At 40.0% G+C, this 21,154-nt stretch overlaps 1 protein-coding gene across 1 annotated transcript in view; it reads left to right on the top strand.

The window, feature by feature from the left end:
• The window catches only part of LOC137283500 (RNA polymerase I-specific transcription initiation factor RRN3-like), a 302,356-nt gene that overhangs the window by 215,818 nt on the left and 65,384 nt on the right, over window positions 1-21,154 (top strand). The window contains exon 11 of the mRNA XM_067815033.1: window positions 11,073-11,203. Coding sequence (XP_067671134.1) covers window positions 11,073-11,203 — 131 coding nt within the window. The remainder of the gene's footprint in view (window positions 1-11,072; window positions 11,204-21,154) is intronic.

The raw sequence follows: 21,154 nt of genomic DNA, 5'->3' as shown, positions 1-21,154 counted from the left end.
GATTCTGCGTGCCGCTCGACTTCGAGTTGCTCACGGGACACGCGCCGTTTTACCAGGCCGCGCTGGGTGATAGGCTAGAATACGAGCTCACGTTTAACGACTATAGCAAAGTAGTGCGTACGCCGAACGGTGATGAGGCCAGTTATACCATAGACAACATCTCTCTGGAGTTCGACATGGTCACTAGCCCGGAGCTGGCCAGGCAGGTTCGAAGCCAGTACTCTGGGAAGATGGCTATCCTGTACGATCGCGTACTGAGGCATAGATCAGTCGTGCGAGATAAGAGCGACACTGTGTGGAATATCAACCTGAACGTGCCGGCGCGATCGATGAAAGGTATACTGGTCGTCCCCGTGGAGGATTACGATCCATTCCGGAGGGACAGCGAGAAGTTTTTCAACCCCGAGATTGAAAAGGTGGAAGTGACCATCGAGGGCGTGCCCAACCAGCTGTTCAGTCATGGTATGAGACCACACCAGCAGTGGGATGAGATAAAAAAGCTACCAGTGGGGGATTACATAACAAAGGACCTGGACCTCGGCTCCGTGCAGATCGGTGAATACCTGACCACCAAGTACGCCCTATGGTTGGACATGCGATCCACGGATGATGATAAACTGCACGGTAGCGGGCGTCGTATAGATAACGGCAGCGAAGGGATAACCATCCAGATTACTAAGAAGGCTCAAACCGCTGGTAAGTTGAAATTATATCTGTACGTTATTATGGACGCGCAACTTAATATAGACAATGGGAGATTCGTGCAAGCCATCTACTAGTGGGGGTCTCCCCCACCTACCCACTGACCCACACTGCGCCATAGTGTGCGGGCAGACTGGCTGTGGGAAGACCGTTTTCGTGTTGGATATGTTGGAGGGTTACTACAAGGATGTGTTCGATAACATCGTTATCATGTGCCCTACTCTGAGCATGAATAAAACGTACGCGCGACCTTGGGTGATGACGGACCCGGACGTACACAAAATCGACCCTGGAACACGCCTGCAGGACTGGTTGAAAGCTCTTCACGAGAAATTTAAAGGGGAACCGACGCTGTTTATACTGGACGACTGCAGCGCTAATCGTGAGATAACAAAAAAGAGAGACATGCTATCGTACCTGGCCTTCTCCGGCCGGCATGCAAATCACAGCGTCTGGGTGCTAACGCAGAAGTTCAACTCGGTGTTGAAAGACCTCAGGGAGCAGACGCGATGGGTGGCCTTATTTCACTGCAAGGACAGGGATTCGTTTGAGGAGTGTTTGAGAGAGAACGATGTGATGAGTAAATTAGAACGGGAACGGGTGAAGAAACAGCTCGCTGAAACTAAACACGCTAAGCTCGTTCTAAAGACCGACCAACCAGTAGCATATAGAGTGTGCTAAGCAAAGCTAAAGCTAAGCAAAGCTAAGCAAAGCTAAGCAAAGCTAAGCATATAGCTATGATATTTGAAGTATTTGTCGTGTGCAACTTAACCTTCATTTCACTGTGTTTTGTCTGCATCGGGTATTATATAGTTAAAACTAAATCTTACTTGTTATATTATAAGATGGAGTGTGAGGAATTGCTCGAACAGTTGGGGGTCTCCCCCACGCCGCCGGCAGGTCCCACTGATGACAAGCGAGAGAAACTGGTGGCGTTGGCTGTTGGCGGCAAAGCCAAACATTACTTTGGAGACTACACCCCGGATAAAATTCACAAAATGTCAGCCGAAGAAATCGATAAGCTGTACGCTAGATACGAGTCCCGGCTCGGAGCAGAAATGACAAAGACAATAGGATCGGCTATGACCCAGATATACACCGGTATTGTGTCACATTTCCTTCCCATTCCACCAGAGCGCCGACTTTACCTGTGGGAGGACCTCGAGAAAGACCCTTTTATCGAACACGCCGTGAGCTCTATCAGCTGCGGGCTGTACCACAAATATGGTATGTTGTTGGCTCCAGTGACGGCGGCGATTATCACGGCAAAACATTGTCAATTTGAGAGAAAGAATAATAATAATAGTATAGATGTCCGAGGTGACGGAACCAGTGAGTCCCGAGGTGACGGTGGAGACCCCAGTGGTGGTACCCCCCACACCCCAAACAGTGAGTCCCGAGGTGACGGTGGAGGTACCTCCAACAGTAACCAGACAGAAGAATCCTAAGAGAGTAGCTGCCGGTAAAAAACGGTGGTGTAACCAACATAAAGTGACCAACCCAACCCGACTGTTGTTGGCTGTAGGCGTAACTGCTGCCGTGGTTATAACATGGTTATACACCTCCCACAGTGAGCCACAACCCAACAGTGAGAACAGTGAGGGTATGGGGGATACCCCCATGGTAGACCCGCATATCATGTTATAATTTAAAATATTTTATATCATATACATAATGTCTGAGGGGAAAACGTTCGTCAACGACGCATACCACGCCACAGTGGTAGCCAGTCTAGCAGTAGGGTACGCTCGGTTGACTAAAATGGTGCTTAAACAACCAACTATCAAGCTAGATTTCAACCTGCAGGATATGGGTATGCTCATAATGAACCTTGGTATGGCGATGGCCACAAAAGACATCCTAGTAAAACAAGGAATAATACCTGATAATATAATGAAATAAATATAGGGATGGCCACGATAGCTATGATGGTTGGTGGGGCGTTAGTGAATGCCCTGGCATTTTCCGGGAGTAATTTCCTCTTCTCGAAACTACGAGATGATCACGCGGCTGAAATACAGGAAGAAAGGAAGCGACACGATCTCGCTACTGAGAAATTACAAAGAGCACAGGCCGAGTACGCTAAAAAACGCCTCCAGAGGATCGATTTTATTAACGAACAACTCACGCGTGAAAACCATGCCGTTCAAACATTCAACGATGTTGATGAAGCAATGAAAGAATACTATCTACTAACTGGTAAACAATTGGAACCGCTCAATAAACCCACACTCGCTCAGTACTACACACCATCCAAGGGACAAATGAATCGTGAACTGGGCTTCATAGTGTTGGGTATAGCAGCTACTGCGTTGGTTGCTAAGCAATTAAACTAAAATACCTATATAAGTAAACATGAGACCCGCTCCATACCGATGCGAATATATACTTATGGGGAAGGCCGAGGCCTGTGGTAGGAAATGTAGGAATCAGGGGTTCTGTTGTTTCCATATGGGAAGTCCTAACTACACGTGTTCTGTGTGTGGTATCGGGGTTAAAGGGCACTACTGTTTATGTAAAGCTCACGGAGCGAACGTAGTCAGACATCAACTCATATACGAGAATAAAAAAGACTACATAAAAGAACGTAGGCGACTGCTCAAGATAAAATCCAATTAGAGATTGGTTCTCTTAGGTGTAAACATGTCTAGAATATGGAAGCCTATCTTACGGTAAAACAATTAAAAGCTATAGCAAAACAGCTTGGATGCCGGCGTTATTCAAACCTGGGGAGAGCCGGGTTAATTGAATTGTTATCAAATAACCAAACACTGATCGATGCCTACATAGATTCACACAAGCTGTTGGAAGACTTACGAGAATTGTGGCCAACAAACCGAGTTTGGTTAATAAGTGATTACAAGAAATAAAATATTTTTTATCAAGAGTGGAGGAGTTACCTCCCCTTACTGTGAACCAATTAGACATTAGTTCTCTTAGGTGTAAACACAATGACTACTGTGCGCGAGCTCAAGAGGGTCGCAAAACAGAGAGGTGTTATCGGGTATTCTAGAATGCGGAAGCCAGCATTGTTGAGATTACTAGGTTTAGAAGTCCCTCCTACGGTAAAACAGTTAAAAGCTCAAGCGAAACAGCTTGGATACACAGGTTATTCAAAATTGGGGAAAGCCGGGTTAACCGCATTGTTATCACATACCCCAGTAGCACGTCCAACTGTAAAACAACTGAAAGCCGAGGCACACGATTTGGGTTTAGGCGGGTTTTCTCATATGAGAAAACCACAGCTTGTAGAATTATTACGACAGAATAGAGCTATTGACCTACAGTTCGTGCGCACTGAGCACGCCGTAGGCAATTATTTGAGAGGTTGGCGCATGCACATTGATAGAAACATAGACATTACAGATATTAAGCCTCTGATAGCTGATAAGGTCAACCAGGAACTAAATAATCTAGGAAGTATCAAGTTTCAGATCACAGTGAAAATGTCACTCGATAAGCAGGTTGGGAGTACCACTGAGTATGTTCAACCTTACTTCCGAGGCAAACAAGAGGTCGTCACACATGCAGAGACCATTGACACATCAATCGATAATAGTTTTCAGCAGATACGAGAATACCTAGAACGCTACACACACATGGGGTCCGGGTGGGTTGTAGATAAAATCGATAACGTCTATCTAGACATAGCTAAATACGTGCCGTTCAGAGGTGGGTCATACCTAGCCTTGCCTCCCTACTATAAGAACAAACAAGCCATAGTAAACGTTAAGAATAGAGGAAACGATTGCCTGAGGTTATCTATCAGGTCAGCCTTATTTCCAGCTGCCACTAATCCGAACAGGCCTTCTAATTATCCACAGGATGATGGGCTCAACTGGGATGGTATAGATGAACCAACCCCAATAACCCAGATTACTAAAGTAGAAAAACAGAATAATCTGGCTATAAATGTTTTTGGTCACGAAGGTAATACAATAATAATACACAGGGTCAGCCCGGTGAAGGATTGTCAAGTTATTAATTTATTCATGATTCAAAAAGGTGAAAAGTATCACTACACGTGGATAAAACATCTCAGCCGGTTGTTACACGACCAGTCGAAACACGATGGGGAAAAACACTTTTGTGTACGATGCCTACACTGTTTCAGTCGGGCTGATTTATTAGAATCCCACCTGGAGGATTGCCAAGGTGTTGGGCAGACGGCCATACGAGTCGACATGCCTAAGGAAGGTGAAAATATCCTAAAATTCGACAATCACAAGAATCAAATGTCTGTGCCTTATATAATATACGCCGACTTCGAAGCCTTAGTGGCTGCCGCCGGCGAGGCTCCCAGTGGTGCCTTCACACACAAAACACAAGAGCATAAAGCCTGTTCGTTTGGATACATTGTCGTCCGTTGTGATGGGGAAACGAAAGCTCCGGTAGTGTATAGGGGTCCTGACGCGGCTGAAAGGTTTCTAAAGTGCTTGCAGGAGGAAGAAAAAATTATTAGGAATGCATTGTATAAAATCGCTCCAATGCGTATGACCAGAGCCGACAAGCTAGCTCACGCCAGTAGCACTAACTGCCACGTGTGCGACTCGCCACTTAATGGTGATTCGGTGAGAGATCACTGCCATATAACTGGTAAGTATAGAGGCGCCGCTCACAACGCGTGCAACCTCAAGCTTAAAATCAATCCTAAGACAATAAACATCCCCGTTGTCTTTCACAACTTGAGAGGATACGACTCTCACTTGATCATGCAGGCCATCGCGAAAATCGATGGTAATATATCATGCATTCCCAACAACATGGAGAGATACATCTCCTTCAGTTTAAACGGACTTAGGTTCATTGACTCGTTTCAGTTCCTCCTGTCGTCACTCGACAGTCTGGTCAAGGCCAACAATACCTTCCCTATCACAGATCGATACACAGACGCCGAGACTAGACACCTGCTCATGAGGAAGGGCGTGTACCCATATGAGTACATGGATAGCTGGGCTAAGTTCACAGAGACCAGACTACCTCCTATCGACTGTTTTTATAGCAAGCTGAATGAGGCGTCCGTCTCACGAGACGATTACTCGCACGCGATTAACGTATGGAATAAACTTGGTTGTAAGAACCTTGGCGATTATCACGACCTGTACTTGAGGACAGATGTACTGCTGTTAGCCGACGTGTTCGAGACGTTTCGGCAAACATGTTTAAAGCAGTATAAACTCGACCCCGCATGGTATTACACCAGCCCAGGTCTGTCGTGGGACGCCTTGCTTAGAAAGACCGGAGTTAATTTGGAATTGCTCACAGATTACGACATGCACCTATTCATTGAGAAAGGTTTGCGAGGTGGGATTTCCATGGCATCCAAACGATATGCGAAAGCAAATAATCAATACGTGAAAGGTTACGATCCTAACAAACCAACCAATCACATTCTCTACCTCGACGCAAATAACCTGTACGGCTGGGCTATGAGCCAGTATCTACCTACAGGAGGATTCGAATGGGTACCAAACGTTGATGTTATAAGCATTGCACCAGATTCGAACAAAGGGTATATCCTCGAAGTTGACTTAGAGTATCCCAATGCATTACACGCATCGCACAACAGCTATCCCCTTGCACCCGAACGTATGAAGGTTAACACAGACTGGATGTCTGAGTACCAACATAACTTGTCAGGTGGTCGTGTGGCGGACGTTGAGAAACTCGTGCCTAACTTAATGAATAAGACCAAGTACATAGTTCACTATCGCAACCTACAGCTGTACCTGTCATTGGGTATGAGGTTGACCAAAATACACAGGGTGCTCATGTTCGACCAGAGCCCATGGATGGAGCCCTACATCAGAATGAACACAGACCTACGAAAAAAAGCCACCAGTGATTTTGAGAAAAATCTCTACAAGCTCATGAACAACTCGGTGTTTGGTAAGACTATGGAAAACCTGAGGAAACGCGTAACCGTGAAACTGGTTAGATCTAATGAGGAAGACAAGCTCAGGAAATTGATAGCCAGTCCGGCATTCAACCGTAATAAAATATTCACAGACGACCTAGTTGCCATACACATGAAGAAAAGCCACATAAAATTCAACCGACCTGTTTACGTTGGGATGAGTATCCTCGATTTATCCAAACACCTGATGTACGACTTTTACTACAACGAGCTTAAGAAACAGTACGGCGACAGGTGTGAAGTGCTGTACACTGACACGGATTCCCTGCTGATGGAGATTCGAACCGAGGATGTATACGAGGATATGAAAAAACACATCGATTTATACGACACCAGCGACTATCCTAAGACCCATACCATGCACAGCACGGTAAATAAAAAGGTCTTAGGTAAGATGAAGGACGAGTGTGCTGGCACGCCAATAGCTGAGTACATAGGTTTGAGGCCTAAGATGTACTCCATATTGAAAGCCGACAATAGTGAGATCCGAAAAGCTAAAGGGGTTAAGAAGTATGTGGTGAAACAACACATCAAACACGCCAGATTCAAGGAGGCTCTGTTCAAGACCCGTACCTTTAGGCATAAGATGAACACGCTTAGAAGTGATGGACATAAGATATACGGACTGACTATAAACAAGACGTCCCTATCGCCTATGGACACGAAACGTTGGATAGCTATTGATGGTATAAACACATACGCGTATGGACATGAAAAAATTTGAGGCTATTTATTACAGCCCGCGTGGATATTGGAAAGGAGCTAGCGCAGTAGATAAGCTATCTAAAATGGCACGAGTATCACCAGAGAAAGCCAAAGCGTGGCTTGAAAAACAAGCCCTGTGGCAGATCTATTTGCCGGCGCCACGCTACGTACCTAGAAGGAGTTTCGGAATTAACATACCTAATAGCATTCACCAGGCAGACCTACTGTTCCTACCTCATGATAAGAGGTACAAGTATGCCTTAACCGTAGTGGACGTAGCCAGTCGTTACAAGGAAGCCGAACCCTTGACCACGAAAGATTCGGCCAAAGTAGCCAAAGGATTAGAACGCATATACAAACGCAGTCCGCTGACGTGGCCAACAGAGCTGCAAGTTGACCCCGGACGGGAGTTCATGGGTGCCGTTTCACAACTGCTAGCCAAACACGATACAAAGGTCAGACGTGGCACGGCCGGAGCCCATCGCAGCCAAGCTATAGTTGAGAGATTTAATAGGACTTTGGCTGAGCGCTTGTTCGGCTATCAATATGCTAGGGAAATGACAACCACTGGAAAACGATCGACTGAATGGGTAGCGAGGTTACCCGAGGTGGTGTCGGCAATCAACCATGAAGTAACCCGGCTCACTGGTAAGAAACCGGCAGACGCTATCAAACTAAAATCAATAGTTGCAGAGTCGGCCGCTCCATTGCGTGGGAAGGAGAAACAGATACCAGATAGGGCCTTAGTTAGGTATCTATACCAGCCGGGGGAACACGAGGGCGATAGCCGTAAGCGAGCCACCGATCCTATATGGTCAGTCAAAACTTACAACATAGATAAAGTGGATATGAAAGCCGACGAACCTAACTTATACTACTTGAGGGGTGGGCCGGGTAGGGGATTTGTAAGAGAAGAATTATTGATCGTACCGTACGGCACAGTGTTACCGCCTGCCAAGTCACGGTAAACGTGATGGCGTGGCTTTGTAGTAGGGGCAATAGTAGCAAGAGTTAATGGTCCCACCAAAGCCTCATTTAATAAATGAGGCTTTTTAGAGGGGTTTTTGAAAAGTGTTTTCGGACTGTCATTCCCTATACTACTGCTTTGTTCGAGTGTTTCTAGTTGTTGCGGTTAAGAAATTTGCAGTGACAAAAGGTATAAGAAATCCCCTGTGAACCAGCAAAACAGAACAAAGACAAGTCTAAAACATTCAAATATTGTATTATTAAGCAAAGAGAGCAAGTTATACAAAGTCACAAGTCAATTTCACAATACTGATTTAAAATACAATACACATGAGACAAAATTTAAGGCAATGGGTGACAAAATATAAAGCAAACTCACCAAAGTTTTGGTGCGAGAGAGAGACAGTTATGCAGAATTAACACAGTGAGCAGCCTGGCAGCTATGTAGATCTGGCATTGATGGATGCAGAAAGTTATATACTCCAGTGAATGTGTCTGAGTCCAGGTCAACACGGCAACTAGCTTTTATATATACTGTCATAGTTTCAAGAACTTTCGAGCACTTACGACCATCGCCACTAATGTGGAGAGCTCTAGAAACAGTCTCCCGGAAGTCAACAAATAGAAATCCAAGGGCAGATACCTCCAAAGTACTGCCTTAGATCCATGCCGCTTAAATAATTCTATGTAGGAAATGTGACCCATTATAACTAACACTAAAACCTTAAATATTGTGACCCAATTACAACTACCGCAATAATAATTCATAACAACTCAAATTATATAAAATACATTCTTGTAACATTATTATTCTAAAACTTCTTTCACATACACCTTCAATTTTTATGAAGCAAATATACCATCAGGTGAAGGGTTTTTGCAAGTAATAGTGATAGTTATATGATTTTAGAAAAATTGTTATGGTGTATCTGATGTGTGTGAAAAATATGACAATCTGATCTGCCATTGATGCTGGTGATGCTTGAGGGTTATAGTTCTGTAACTTCTTTCTTTCTTGTTGATCTTAATATTTTTTGTTGATCTTATTATTTGACAAAACTGGAAAGGTGTTTATAGTGCTTTGTGATAATTTTAAACTCTCTGTTTTTGAGGGATGTGTGACAGTGTCAGTTAACATTTTGTTAACGTCCGTGCCATTACCCATTCCACGATACTTTTGCATTCTTAAACATGTTCTGGGAGGGATGGCTGTGGTGTATCATTTATTCTTTCATTCATTCACACAATGTACTTCTCTTTATTATTATTTATTGTACTTCGATTCTTCTTTATTTCATTCATTTATTCACTTATAATTCTTGCTCTTAATTCTTACTATAATTCTTTTATTCATTCACTGTAAACTTCCGACTGATACAATAAACAGGCTGCAGTACTGTTAAACACAACTGAAGTAGCGCTGGGAATGAGCAAAGTCACTGTATGCATTGGAGCATGACGAGGCAGACGTTAATTAATACAGATGGTAAAGAAAGGAAGGGAGTGACCTATCCCTGTTGTAGATTATCCCTGTTCAAAGGTAGAAAACCCTGTTTTCACATGACTGAATCAACTAAATTTGAACATCCTATTAAGAAATACAGGTTCCACATGCAGCATTGACAATTTATATACAGATAATGAAGCGATCTACAATGTGAACATGGGATTGTGGTCAAGGGTCTTGTAAAATTACAATGAGAATTTCAGAGCAACAACAAAGTTCAGTTATCGTGCCCTGCTTGTATCTTAGATGGACCTTAATTGTCAGATAGATTATTTGGTTCAAGAGAAAACGCGCTTCCGACTCTCATGCTGACCTGAAACTACATTTCACTCACCAATTACAATCTGTCAACTAGTTTATATTAAAAATAAAATATGAAGAACTTTCCTCTTTAAATATCTATCACAAACGACAAAAGTGAAGTGCCACAAGGGGAACACTGTTATCAATAACAAATGTTTCACCAGCGATGACGCCATTGTGATTAGTCAGTGGTTGTTCCCACTAACGTCATAAACAAAGTGGGCGGGGGTTATGAGCCCAGACTGGATCAGTCTGTTAACTTACACTACCACAGCCCTTTGATTCATGCCTCACCATGTGTAAATGTGTGGAAACTACTTCAGTTCAGAGGGATACTTGCCTATGAAAAGGACATGAATATCGATTTTCATTGCAAATATTGAGTTAAATGGGAAGTTTCGCTTGTTTGGACCATGAGATGATATTGAGATACCTGAAATATCAAGTGATCCATATCAAATTAGAAGATCGTGAATACTGATAAATTATGAAGGATTTGCTGAGATGATATGTTGAGACAACCGAGATAACAAGTTATCACAATTTGACAGGACGGTGCTGGACTGTATCTCCCTTTTGTTTTGTGGCCTTTTGTGTAGGTTTGATGTTTGATATGCACTAGTTTATAATGGTGCATGTCTGCATTAATTTTTTTCACAGTTTCTATCCAGGTTAGTACTTTGTACAAGTGGAACAAAATCCAGCAGAATGATAAATAATATTGAGAATAATAGCATGGACAATAACAATAGGTCCCAAATAAATCAAACAATTCCTACAGGTCTTGTGCATGGATAATAGAACAACGATGTGAACATGTCTTTTTCATGCATTGTAAAGGGAATATTGGTAGATGAAGAAATGATGCATCACTCAGTTTAGCTATTCTGTGTAACAATAAATGATTTCATGACAGAATGAATATTTATTTTTAAATAGTAAGGTTGAGAAACATTTCTTGACTTTTTTCAGGTTCTTGCAGATGGCTTCATTGACTATCTCTGGACCAGGTTTCAGAATCCTAATTCAGAAACAGTTTTCAGGCAGACATCAGTGGCTTATATTGGCAGCTTCATCTCAAGGGCAAAGTTTATTTCAATCAAGTATGTATTCCTGTTTTAGCTGTGCATGATTGGTAGTCTTTGTGGGGGTAGTGGGTTAATCCGATGATTAAAGCGTTGTCATGCCAAAGACCTGTGTTCTTTTCCCCACCTTTGTACAATGTGTGAAGACCATTTCTGGTGTCTCCACCATAATGTATAGTTGGAATAATGCTAAAAGTGCCTTGTAACCATATTTGCTGGCTCAATTTTTTGGTACTCTTTTTATCACTGCATATGAAAGACTTCTAGATAGTCATAAATGGAACACCATTTTTTATAAAAAAATAACTGTGGTTAATTAATGCTTAGAAGTTGCTAAAAAGCCGTCTGCTCTCTTGCCCACAAACGAAACCACAGACAGGTTACGTAACCCTGTCGTCAGAGCCCTGCAGTGATGTCATAGAAAGAACAATTTTCAGTTAGTTGTATAGAAGCTCATCATTTTGCTGATATCTTGACGTCACCATAGACATGCCGAATTGTTGTGTTGCTGTGAATTGCTTCTTGGGGTTGATCGATTGTGTCACTATGCACAGATTTCCACCGGCCCCCGTAGTTTGTACTTAAATTGGTTGATGGTGTGTCCAAAGCGAGCGTTGTGGAAGCCTGTGGTATATACTCAATTGGATGGTTCGCCCCCTACCAGGATAGAAAATGGTGTTCAAGTTTCATCAAGTTTATAAAATCAAGACTGCTTGCTACACATTGCTGACCAAAAGGACTTTGCATGAATATGATGTTTTCTTCCTTGGAAACGAGGTTGTGGTCTAAGTGACAATATTATCGTAAGTAATATTATATTGACCCCCACCTTGATTCCAAGAGTGAAATTGTTATGTCATAAGCAATGTCATGAAAATCCTAATGTCCATCAATAAAATACATGTTTTGCTACCAGTGAAAAGTAATTCTGGTTTTGTAAGTCGGTGAAAACAAACTTAATAGCATTTATCCTCAGACAGAGTGCTGCCATTTTTTTAAATCGTGAAGTCACGGACTAAAGTCTGTTGTTATTGTCTAAAGTTATTGAAGTCTAAAGTTATTGAAATTATTGTTTGTTTTCATCAAGTTAGAAAATTAAAACTACTTTTTACTAGTAGTTAAATATGTATTTGAATCATGGCCAAAAGGATTTTGCATGACACAACTTGTAACGTGACGACTTCTTCCACAGAAGCAAGGTGGGGGTCGAAGTGACATTAATAATGCAAGTGATATTATGAAATTGTTAGGTTGTAAGCAATGTCATGCAAAATCCTGAAATCATGAAAGCTATGACAACTTAAAGGTCACATGCAATGTAAAACACAACTTTGCAGATTCTGGTACCTTTCGATGTGTACTTACCAAAACAAATCATCAAAAATGCCAATTCAACCTATAAAGTTGAAAAAAAACGCAATAAAAAAAATGCCTACGAAATCGGGGCTCAAACGTTTCACTAAATTTCCCCCAGCGCTGGGGGGAAAACTGGTTTCAACAGCTGTGCTGCGCTGCGTCCATACTGCATGGATGCAGTGAATAGGTTCGCGGAACGTGAAATAGTATGCATGCCCAGAGTAAGAGGTCGTGAGCAGTAGTCTAATCTTGATTGTGTACAGAAACAAGTAAATAATCTACTCGTTACGTGAAAAAACTTGTTGATTGTGGTAAGCAGTCTCTGTCACAGAAAGAGCTCAATGTCTGGTTTATTCACATCTATATGTCTGCCTGCCAGTCTGCTAAAGACAACATGCAGTTCACCGCTTCGATCATTGACCAGATGCAATTTGAACTTAACACCTATCAGACTAAACGACATGAAGAAAATAAATTGATTTATAACTCGTGCACCCAAGTCCTGTCTCTCCCACATTATGCAATCAGGCAGGTGTGATACACATGACATGTTTGTTTATGTCTGTGGGTTGGAAACAAACTACATCAATATTTTTTGGATGACTGGATCTGACAGAAACTGGTGCAAACTCATCAGTTTCAAGTCCTGCTTTGTACTTGAACGAATGACAGATTCCAGCCACACATCTCTACTGAGATGATTTTTTATTGGATCGAGCGCAAATTCAGAGAACCTGTATTTTCAAAACCTAACAACTCAATATACATGGATAACAACTTCTTCTGGTGCTGAAACAACGCATCAAGTACACAAAAAAAGAAGTTGTTATCTATAAAGAATCATACTTTTTTGTGACACGCTATACTTCTAAAATTCCCATCTAACAGATCATCTTTTTGTTTATTTGCTTTTTTTAAAGCAGCAATGTATATTATATGCCATGAATAAGTGATAAATGTGTTTTAATTATGTTTGATTTTTTTGTTGCATGTGACCTTTAATAAAAACAAAATGCAAATATTAAAATTAAAACAAATTAAAGTTATAGGAGCAATGTCAGGTTACTACCTTGTTTGAGGAATGTATCCATCAATATCCACAAAAACGAGTGATATATAATTTATCTGCAGATATCCCAAGTGATGTCTCTTTTAACAGTCTAATATACGAAAACGTGATTATCATTTCAGGTTTTTCACATTGGTGTGTAGTCTCATTGGTCACCCAAGATAGCACACCTGGCAACTAAGTGCATAATGTGTGTCATTCATTTAAAAAAGTTATTTTGTTAGCCAATAATGAGCAATCAATCAATTTATTGGTGGTTGTTAACCCTTTGAAAGAAGGGTGTTGTTTTACATAGACACAGACACGACAGAGTGTATTCAGTGTAGATTAGTAAATGTACATACATAAACACTACTTTCTGACAAAATCTCCATTTAAATCCGCATAAAAGTAATGAATAAATCAGCGTGTTATCGGTTAATCCTTTGATCGATCCAGACACAAGAAATGCCAAATGGGGGCTTTTGTTGGGTAATCTAAGTGGCATTACCACTAATTATACCTGTTATAAATTCATTAACTGAGCATCAAGTGAATGATGACAAATAAAGGGTAGGTTTATACCACTTAACACGGATTACAACCTAGCAACACCAAGTGATTTCGACAGAATCGTCTATGAAAACAAGGGTTGTAACTCAGAAACTAGGCAAAGCAGGAGACAAAACTAAATGATAGTAGATTGTGAGAACATAGAGCTTTCATTATTCACAACAGCTGTAGCGATTTCACATCTGTACAAACCTGTAAACGAAATAGTTTAACCCCTGAAATGTAGATGAATTCTGCATAGACCCTCATATCTGTACCTACTATTACATCACGAAGATGCGCCGCTCTGATTGGATGAAATTTCGTTTGCAGTTGAGAATTGTGCACTGTTGTCAAAAAAGGTCGATTTAAGATAATTATAGATTGAAATGAGCAGTTTTAATGATGGGGTTTCATTTATAGCGATGTCAATGAGTGATTTATGCATTTGAACCCTCTAGAGTATATGTGATCTTGAAGATGAACCTGGTATGTCAAACTGACCATAATATTGACCACCGCTGACATGGTGCAGTGCACCATCTAGTTATGGTGAACTATATGAAACACTCAGTGTAAGTATATGCTCAGCAAAAGTAGTAGAAGGACAGCATTTGTGTAAACAACCACCTTTTTGTTCATTGTTACAAATCCCCAGGCAGTGTTTCAAAAACACATTTATTTCTCATGGTCAGTTTTTGAAGTCCCATTTTACTGCCTTTGTAACTAACATGACTGAGCTTATTTTGTTGTTTGGTTCAATTTTATACTTGTCCATGCATTAGGCTAAATAAAAAATGTGAAATGTTTCTCACTATTATTTGTGCACATATCAATTTTTTATTGCCATTTAAAAAAAAAAAATTTTGATTTGGCCACGTCCGTAAGCTCCATTTGTCCACTATAAGAATCAGTATCTGTAAGAGTAAGGGTGACTGAATGAACAACTCATTAACATATGCTTCCCAGGCTGTATTTCTGAGAGAGAAAAAAAAAAAATGTGTTCCTCCCTCATTCCTTTTTCTTCTATCAAAATTTTTTTTTAAATAGTCCTACGCCCATGTCACTTTTGAACACAATATCCCCAAGAAACATAGTTTTTTTATGTTGCCTCAGTCTGTCAGTAACGTAGTATGTTCTTGAAACTTTCAATTATCAGTTTTATAACACAGAAGGATTTAGATACCTTTAGAATTCAGTTCCATAAACTCCACATTGATGTCACATTTGGACATAGTTTGTAGTCATCATGTGTGCACAAGGTCCTTTCAGTGATGCAATATCACTATAGGGACTGTCAATGAATAAACCTAGTGTTTTCAATATTTAGTTACTAAATTAAAGACTATGAATCTCTTAACAAGTAACAGGTTATGAAAGTGCCCTTATTTTAAATATATTATGTAGTTTGGTTTCGATATCATTGTGGTAATTTATGGACTAAAAACAGGAACTAATGTACTTATCTTATTTTGTGTATAGCATATTAAGTATATTAAATGAAGGTACACACATTCAAACATTGCCATACAGAACAACATTAGGACATCTGTCATCTCTTGTGGAACAACCTTTGTCAATAAATCACTTCCTTACTTACACTCTGGTATTGTAGTGACTACAGGAAGTAATGGGTTTCAACCCATCTGTATTTTTTAATGACAGGAGCTAAGGTTTTTGTCTTTCATTGCTTTGAATTTGTCAAATATTTTCTGCCCAAAAGATTGTATTAATTTTAGCTGCTTTCATCTGTACATTTGGCCTCTTGTGAATCCCTAGCTGACTCTGGATTGTGCCTTTCTTGCTACTTACACTGAATCTCATTATCCTTACTCTGTTCCCAACACAAAATCACACAATGAATCATTGCAAAGAACATCATTCCTTCACGTGTATGTCAACAGTCATTTTCAGTGCACACCATATGAGATCATTCCACACCACCATTCACTGATAAAATTGAAGAGACCTTGTTTACCTGTAACCTTTGTATTTGTCATGTCATTGTTATTCATGACATGTAATGATAATGGGTTAGGAAACATGAATCACATTTTTCAGATGAATTTAAGATTCGGAACGATCCTTTAAATCTTACTGGAACTGACTGGATGCATATTTGATCTTAAAAATCACTGTCCAAAGACTTGATTAACTAACTTTAAAATGGCTAATTTGTTTCAGTCAGTAACAAACTGACAAATGGTTACATTACTGCACATCTCTTTATGTAGAGAGATAGAGTATGTCTATGAAATGTTGTGTGTTAAAGGTCATATGCAACCCCGAACAACAGCATAATTAAAACAATTATCACTTATTCATGACATTTAGTACGCATTGCTGATTGTGAAAAAAACAAATAAACAACAATGTAAGCATACGGTTGTGAATCAAAAGTGCAATATTTTGTACTTGGACTTAATTCCCTTGAAACAAAGGACCCAGGAGACCAAACCCGGTCAGAGCAGGTGGGTGTGCACTCAAGTGTAACAAGGACTTTTCATTGACTGGTTCATTTTGCTGATACACTGAAGGCTTATTGTGTGTGGAATAATCTGTTTGATTGGCAATTTAGAAGTATGGTGAGTAAGAACATTTTTTATGGAAAATAACTTCTTTCATTGTAGATGATGCGATGTTTTAGTGTGGATTCATATCCCGATGTCAGGCAAGAGTGATAATGGTACTGTAAAATCATTTATTTTCGCGCGGCTTAATTTTCGCGGAAACAGAAAATTTGACTAATTCGCATGGTTTAATTTTCGCGCATCATCAAAGTACAGAAATCACGAGAGTATAACACCTGTCACCTGCCTAATTAGCTGGGGAAACATGAGCCTTCCGCTACATTGAGACACGCAATGGAGCACTGAAGAATCCATGTTGAGATTTGCGTAAGAAATCACTAACCTATGTGACCTCGACCCGTGACGCGCTCGGCCAATCAGCTACTCAGAAAGCTCTGTGCACGTGTACCAGTATTGTCAAACCACTACATGCGCAATGGATTATCCAGACCTACGACAACATATCCAAGAGGAAGGATTTAATCCAAAGCGGATTTCGCCAAGCTGGACTTTCGGACTAATTCACTAGTAGCAGGTGACCTGAAATTTTTAATTTAGTAAAGTCGTGTGTATCGTGTCAATCAGAGACACTGAAAATGACGTGTTGAATCAACTATTTAATTTGTTTTTATGTATCTTTTTGTTTCACTGAGTCATGAATGAATGACGTGTACTTGTAGTCAAATTACTAGCAATACAAAACTAAAACTGAAAGCTCTTTGTTTGTTTTTATTTCCACAATTTATCATAATTATTCGCGGAGGTTTTATTTTCGTGGATAATTTATTTTTGTGGATAAAGCGCGAAAATTAAACCCCCGCGAATAATAATGATTTTACAGTATAAGAATCCACACCAAAATGTTGCATCATAAACAATTGAAGAAATTTTTATCCATAAATAATGTATATTGAGATGTTGGGTTTTGTGAATACATGCTCTCTGTACTTGCGTTTGATCCAGTCAACAAATCTTGAGATGGTGAACTATTGCATGACTGGAAACTGTTGTTCATCCAAGTACAAAGCAGACCTTGAAACTGACGGTCTGAGTTTGCACTGCTTTCTGTCCAATCCAGTTATCCGAGGAAGATGGATCCAGTTTGTTTGCAACCCACAGACATAATAACAAGTCATGTGTTCAAGTATCACCCCTGCCTGTCTGTGTAGGTAATGTGACAGAGACAAAACCTAGGTGCACAAACCATAAGTCAGTGTATGTTTATGTTTATATGGTCAGTGACTGAAGTTGTATATTGCATATTGTCGTCAGCAAACAGGCAGACACATAGGTGTCAATAAAACAGACATTGAGTTTTGTTTGTGACAGAGTCTGCGTATCAAAATCAACATGTTTTTTGTATGTTTCCATAGACATGAACTAAACATTTCAGTTTTCAAGATGAGCAGTTTTTAGCAATGAAATTAGTATTTCAATGCTATACGTTCTTGAAAACTTGGTTTGCAAATCTGCATGTATGGGACCAGTGTATATTTATTACTGCAGACCCAAGATGCTTGTAATCACAAGAAACATCTCTTGTTCTCCAACTTTGACTAGTGTTTGTACAAGTCTCCTTCCCAGTTCAAGTCTTGTGAACCTAATCACTGCGCTTGCACTATGGGCACAGTACACCACAGCTGATGAAACCACTTTCCCCCCAGCACTGGGGGAACATGAGAGTGCACATGCTCTGCACGTACTACGTGTGCCCTGCATATGCATTGCCCACACTACCCGTTTGTGAGGAATACGCAGTTCATACTGAGAAACAATCGCATTCTTCACAGCGATCCCTCATAGCCTGGTGGATATAACTGCCAGCCTAGTTACAAAGGGATGCAAGTTCGAAACTGGGTGTTGGAAATCGTGAAAAATGTCATATTTTACTATCATATTCAGACAAAGTCGTATCGGTCTTCAAAATAAGTAATAATTATAAACTCAAGGGCAGAGGGATGATACTGAAGTAATATCCTGGGGCAGAGGGATGATATGGAATTAGTACAATTGTCAGAGGGACAATATAAACTAATGCCCCGTCATCAACCTGCATCAGGATATGACAAGAAATATTGCCTCATGAGAACACTAGAGTGACGTTACTTGAGGTTTATAAGTATAGGAGAAAACATACCTCTGAGGTTTCAGTAGATGGTTTTACATTGTCTACCAAAACCGAGGAGAAGGGTTTTCTCTAACATATATACCGTCAGTGATAGATAATTACAATGTAGATGATCATTGAATGAAGCCACATAATGATAAATGATGTGCAAGTAAAATCAATTTAATGACAGTAACTACATATGGATAATTAGACCCACCTTCCTTCGTCAGTCAGATAGTCGTGTGGTAGAGTGTCTGCTTCAAATTTGAGAATTACAGTTCCAATCTTGCTAGGGACATATGCACTTTGAGCTTAATCTTGTAAGATACTTTTTCAGTTGATTTCAGACACTCATGTATCATTTGAACGTTGACGTTCTTATAGAGTTTGGGAAAGGTGATTTCAGAAAGTAAAACCTGGAAAGAGGTCTTACAAGGGAAAAGTGACACCTGTCCCCACAAAACAAAAACCTCAAATGCAGTTATTGTGGGAAAACAAGAGGTGACCTAATAAATAGTGAGAAGCACACTTCAGGGGTTAAACTGGGGTTAAACTGGGCTAGCCCAGGCTATACTCCAGCCCATATTATACTCCTACAGAAAATATGTGATTACAGATACTGCCATACTTTTATTGTACTTCTAACAAAAGTTAACACTTGTTACAATAAAATGGTCTATCATATTCTCCAGGTACAAAGCATAATCAGTCTGGATTTTCAAGCTGAAGCTGGCAGGGTATGCCAGCCATTGCATTGATTGACAAGCTACACTGCAAATTTAAATGCAACATCTCAACAGACTGAAATTCCTGAATTAGTGAAATACAGTCGTGCCCCGTTTATCCGAACCTCAGATATTCGGAAAACTTGCCTTCCGAATGAAAATTCCTTAAAACGAATTCACAACGTTGTAAAATAACTCAGTTATCCGGAAATCTAGTTTCCGTAACCGTACGGTCATTTTCACATACAAACCACCAATTTATGTATATTGTTTGTCTCGTATATCCGGATGGCTGAGCACTGTATGTTTACACATGCGATTACCAAGGGCCTCGCGTGCCGTAACATGAAAGAAGTCGGCAGTCTTTGAAGCATGAAAAGATTAATTAACCTCTGAATAGAAAGGTGACACTGAGTTCATTTTGAGGCATGTCAATTTGTAGGTTACTATAATTACTCTGAGAAACATTTGTTTTGTCAGGCGATCAAAATGGCAAGTCAACCAAACAAACGTAAACGGCATGCCATTTCAGCAAGGGAAAATAGAGAAAGGACAAAGGATGATAGTGTTGTTAGTTTTCCTCTTTGAAGACCTCAAAGTTAACATATTTTACAATATCTTCTAGAAACCTACATTTTCTGATTTTCAGAGTGATAGAAAAGTATGACCAAAAGCGTGACCTATCCCAATTTTTTCACCACATATGAAGAAAGTAAATTGGAATGCACACCTAAAAAATTGTGGTGGGTCACGCTTTTGCTCACATCAAAATCTTTAAAATAGTACATTTTTTTCTGTTTATGAAATTGCCCCATACAACATCTCAAAAAATAATCATTGACATAAAATAACATCTTTAAAAACAATCCATCACATTTACACATCTGTGCCATGGTACATTATATTTTAAATGGTTTTGTGCTCTAAAATACACATAGCAAACATCTTTATTAAAATTTTTAATATCACAAGGCACTCGCAAGGCTGATTTATGAGAGGTAAACATTGGTTTTTGGTTGTTGGTCTCTGCTAGAAAAGTAAGAAGATATCTGAAGATTTTCAAAATATGATCAAGCAGCATTGTAAAGGTGAGAATCTTTATTATTATGTCAGAATTTGATCATAGTCTTTCTGTCATCTATTTATCGAACACCTTTGAGTCACCTGTCACTGTCAAAATAACACTGTTCACATTCAACAGGATTGCCATGTATAAACCTATGCATTTTCCAAGACCTTATGCACCTTGATGTTTCCAATGACCTATTATTAGATTTCATTTAACCCAAATGACTACACTTAACTGTATGAAAAGGATTTTTTGAGCTAGAATAAGAAAATTGTATCAAGGTCTAGCAGATGATGAACACAAACAGACGTCAAGTCATACATAGTTGTAAAGTGTAATTATATAAGCTTAAATTCACATTGTGAGGCAAAGGAATATGTGGACTAATGGTTGCAATAGTGGACTGTAGATTTTTTTTGTTATCAGACAAGCAGGTTCAAATCCATGTAACTTTTCTTTCTTTTTTTCAAAGTTTGTTTATCCAGTCTACAATGTTTAACTAAACTGTTTCACATCAAATCCAAATATTGTAATTTTTT

The sequence above is a fragment of the Haliotis asinina genome, chromosome 5 (assembly GCF_037392515.1).
Source record: "Haliotis asinina isolate JCU_RB_2024 chromosome 5, JCU_Hal_asi_v2, whole genome shotgun sequence".
NCBI lineage: Eukaryota > Metazoa > Mollusca > Gastropoda > Lepetellida > Haliotidae > Haliotis > Haliotis asinina.
The sequence above is the reverse complement of the archived record's forward strand: the minus strand, read 5'-3'. Positions and strand labels throughout refer to the sequence as shown.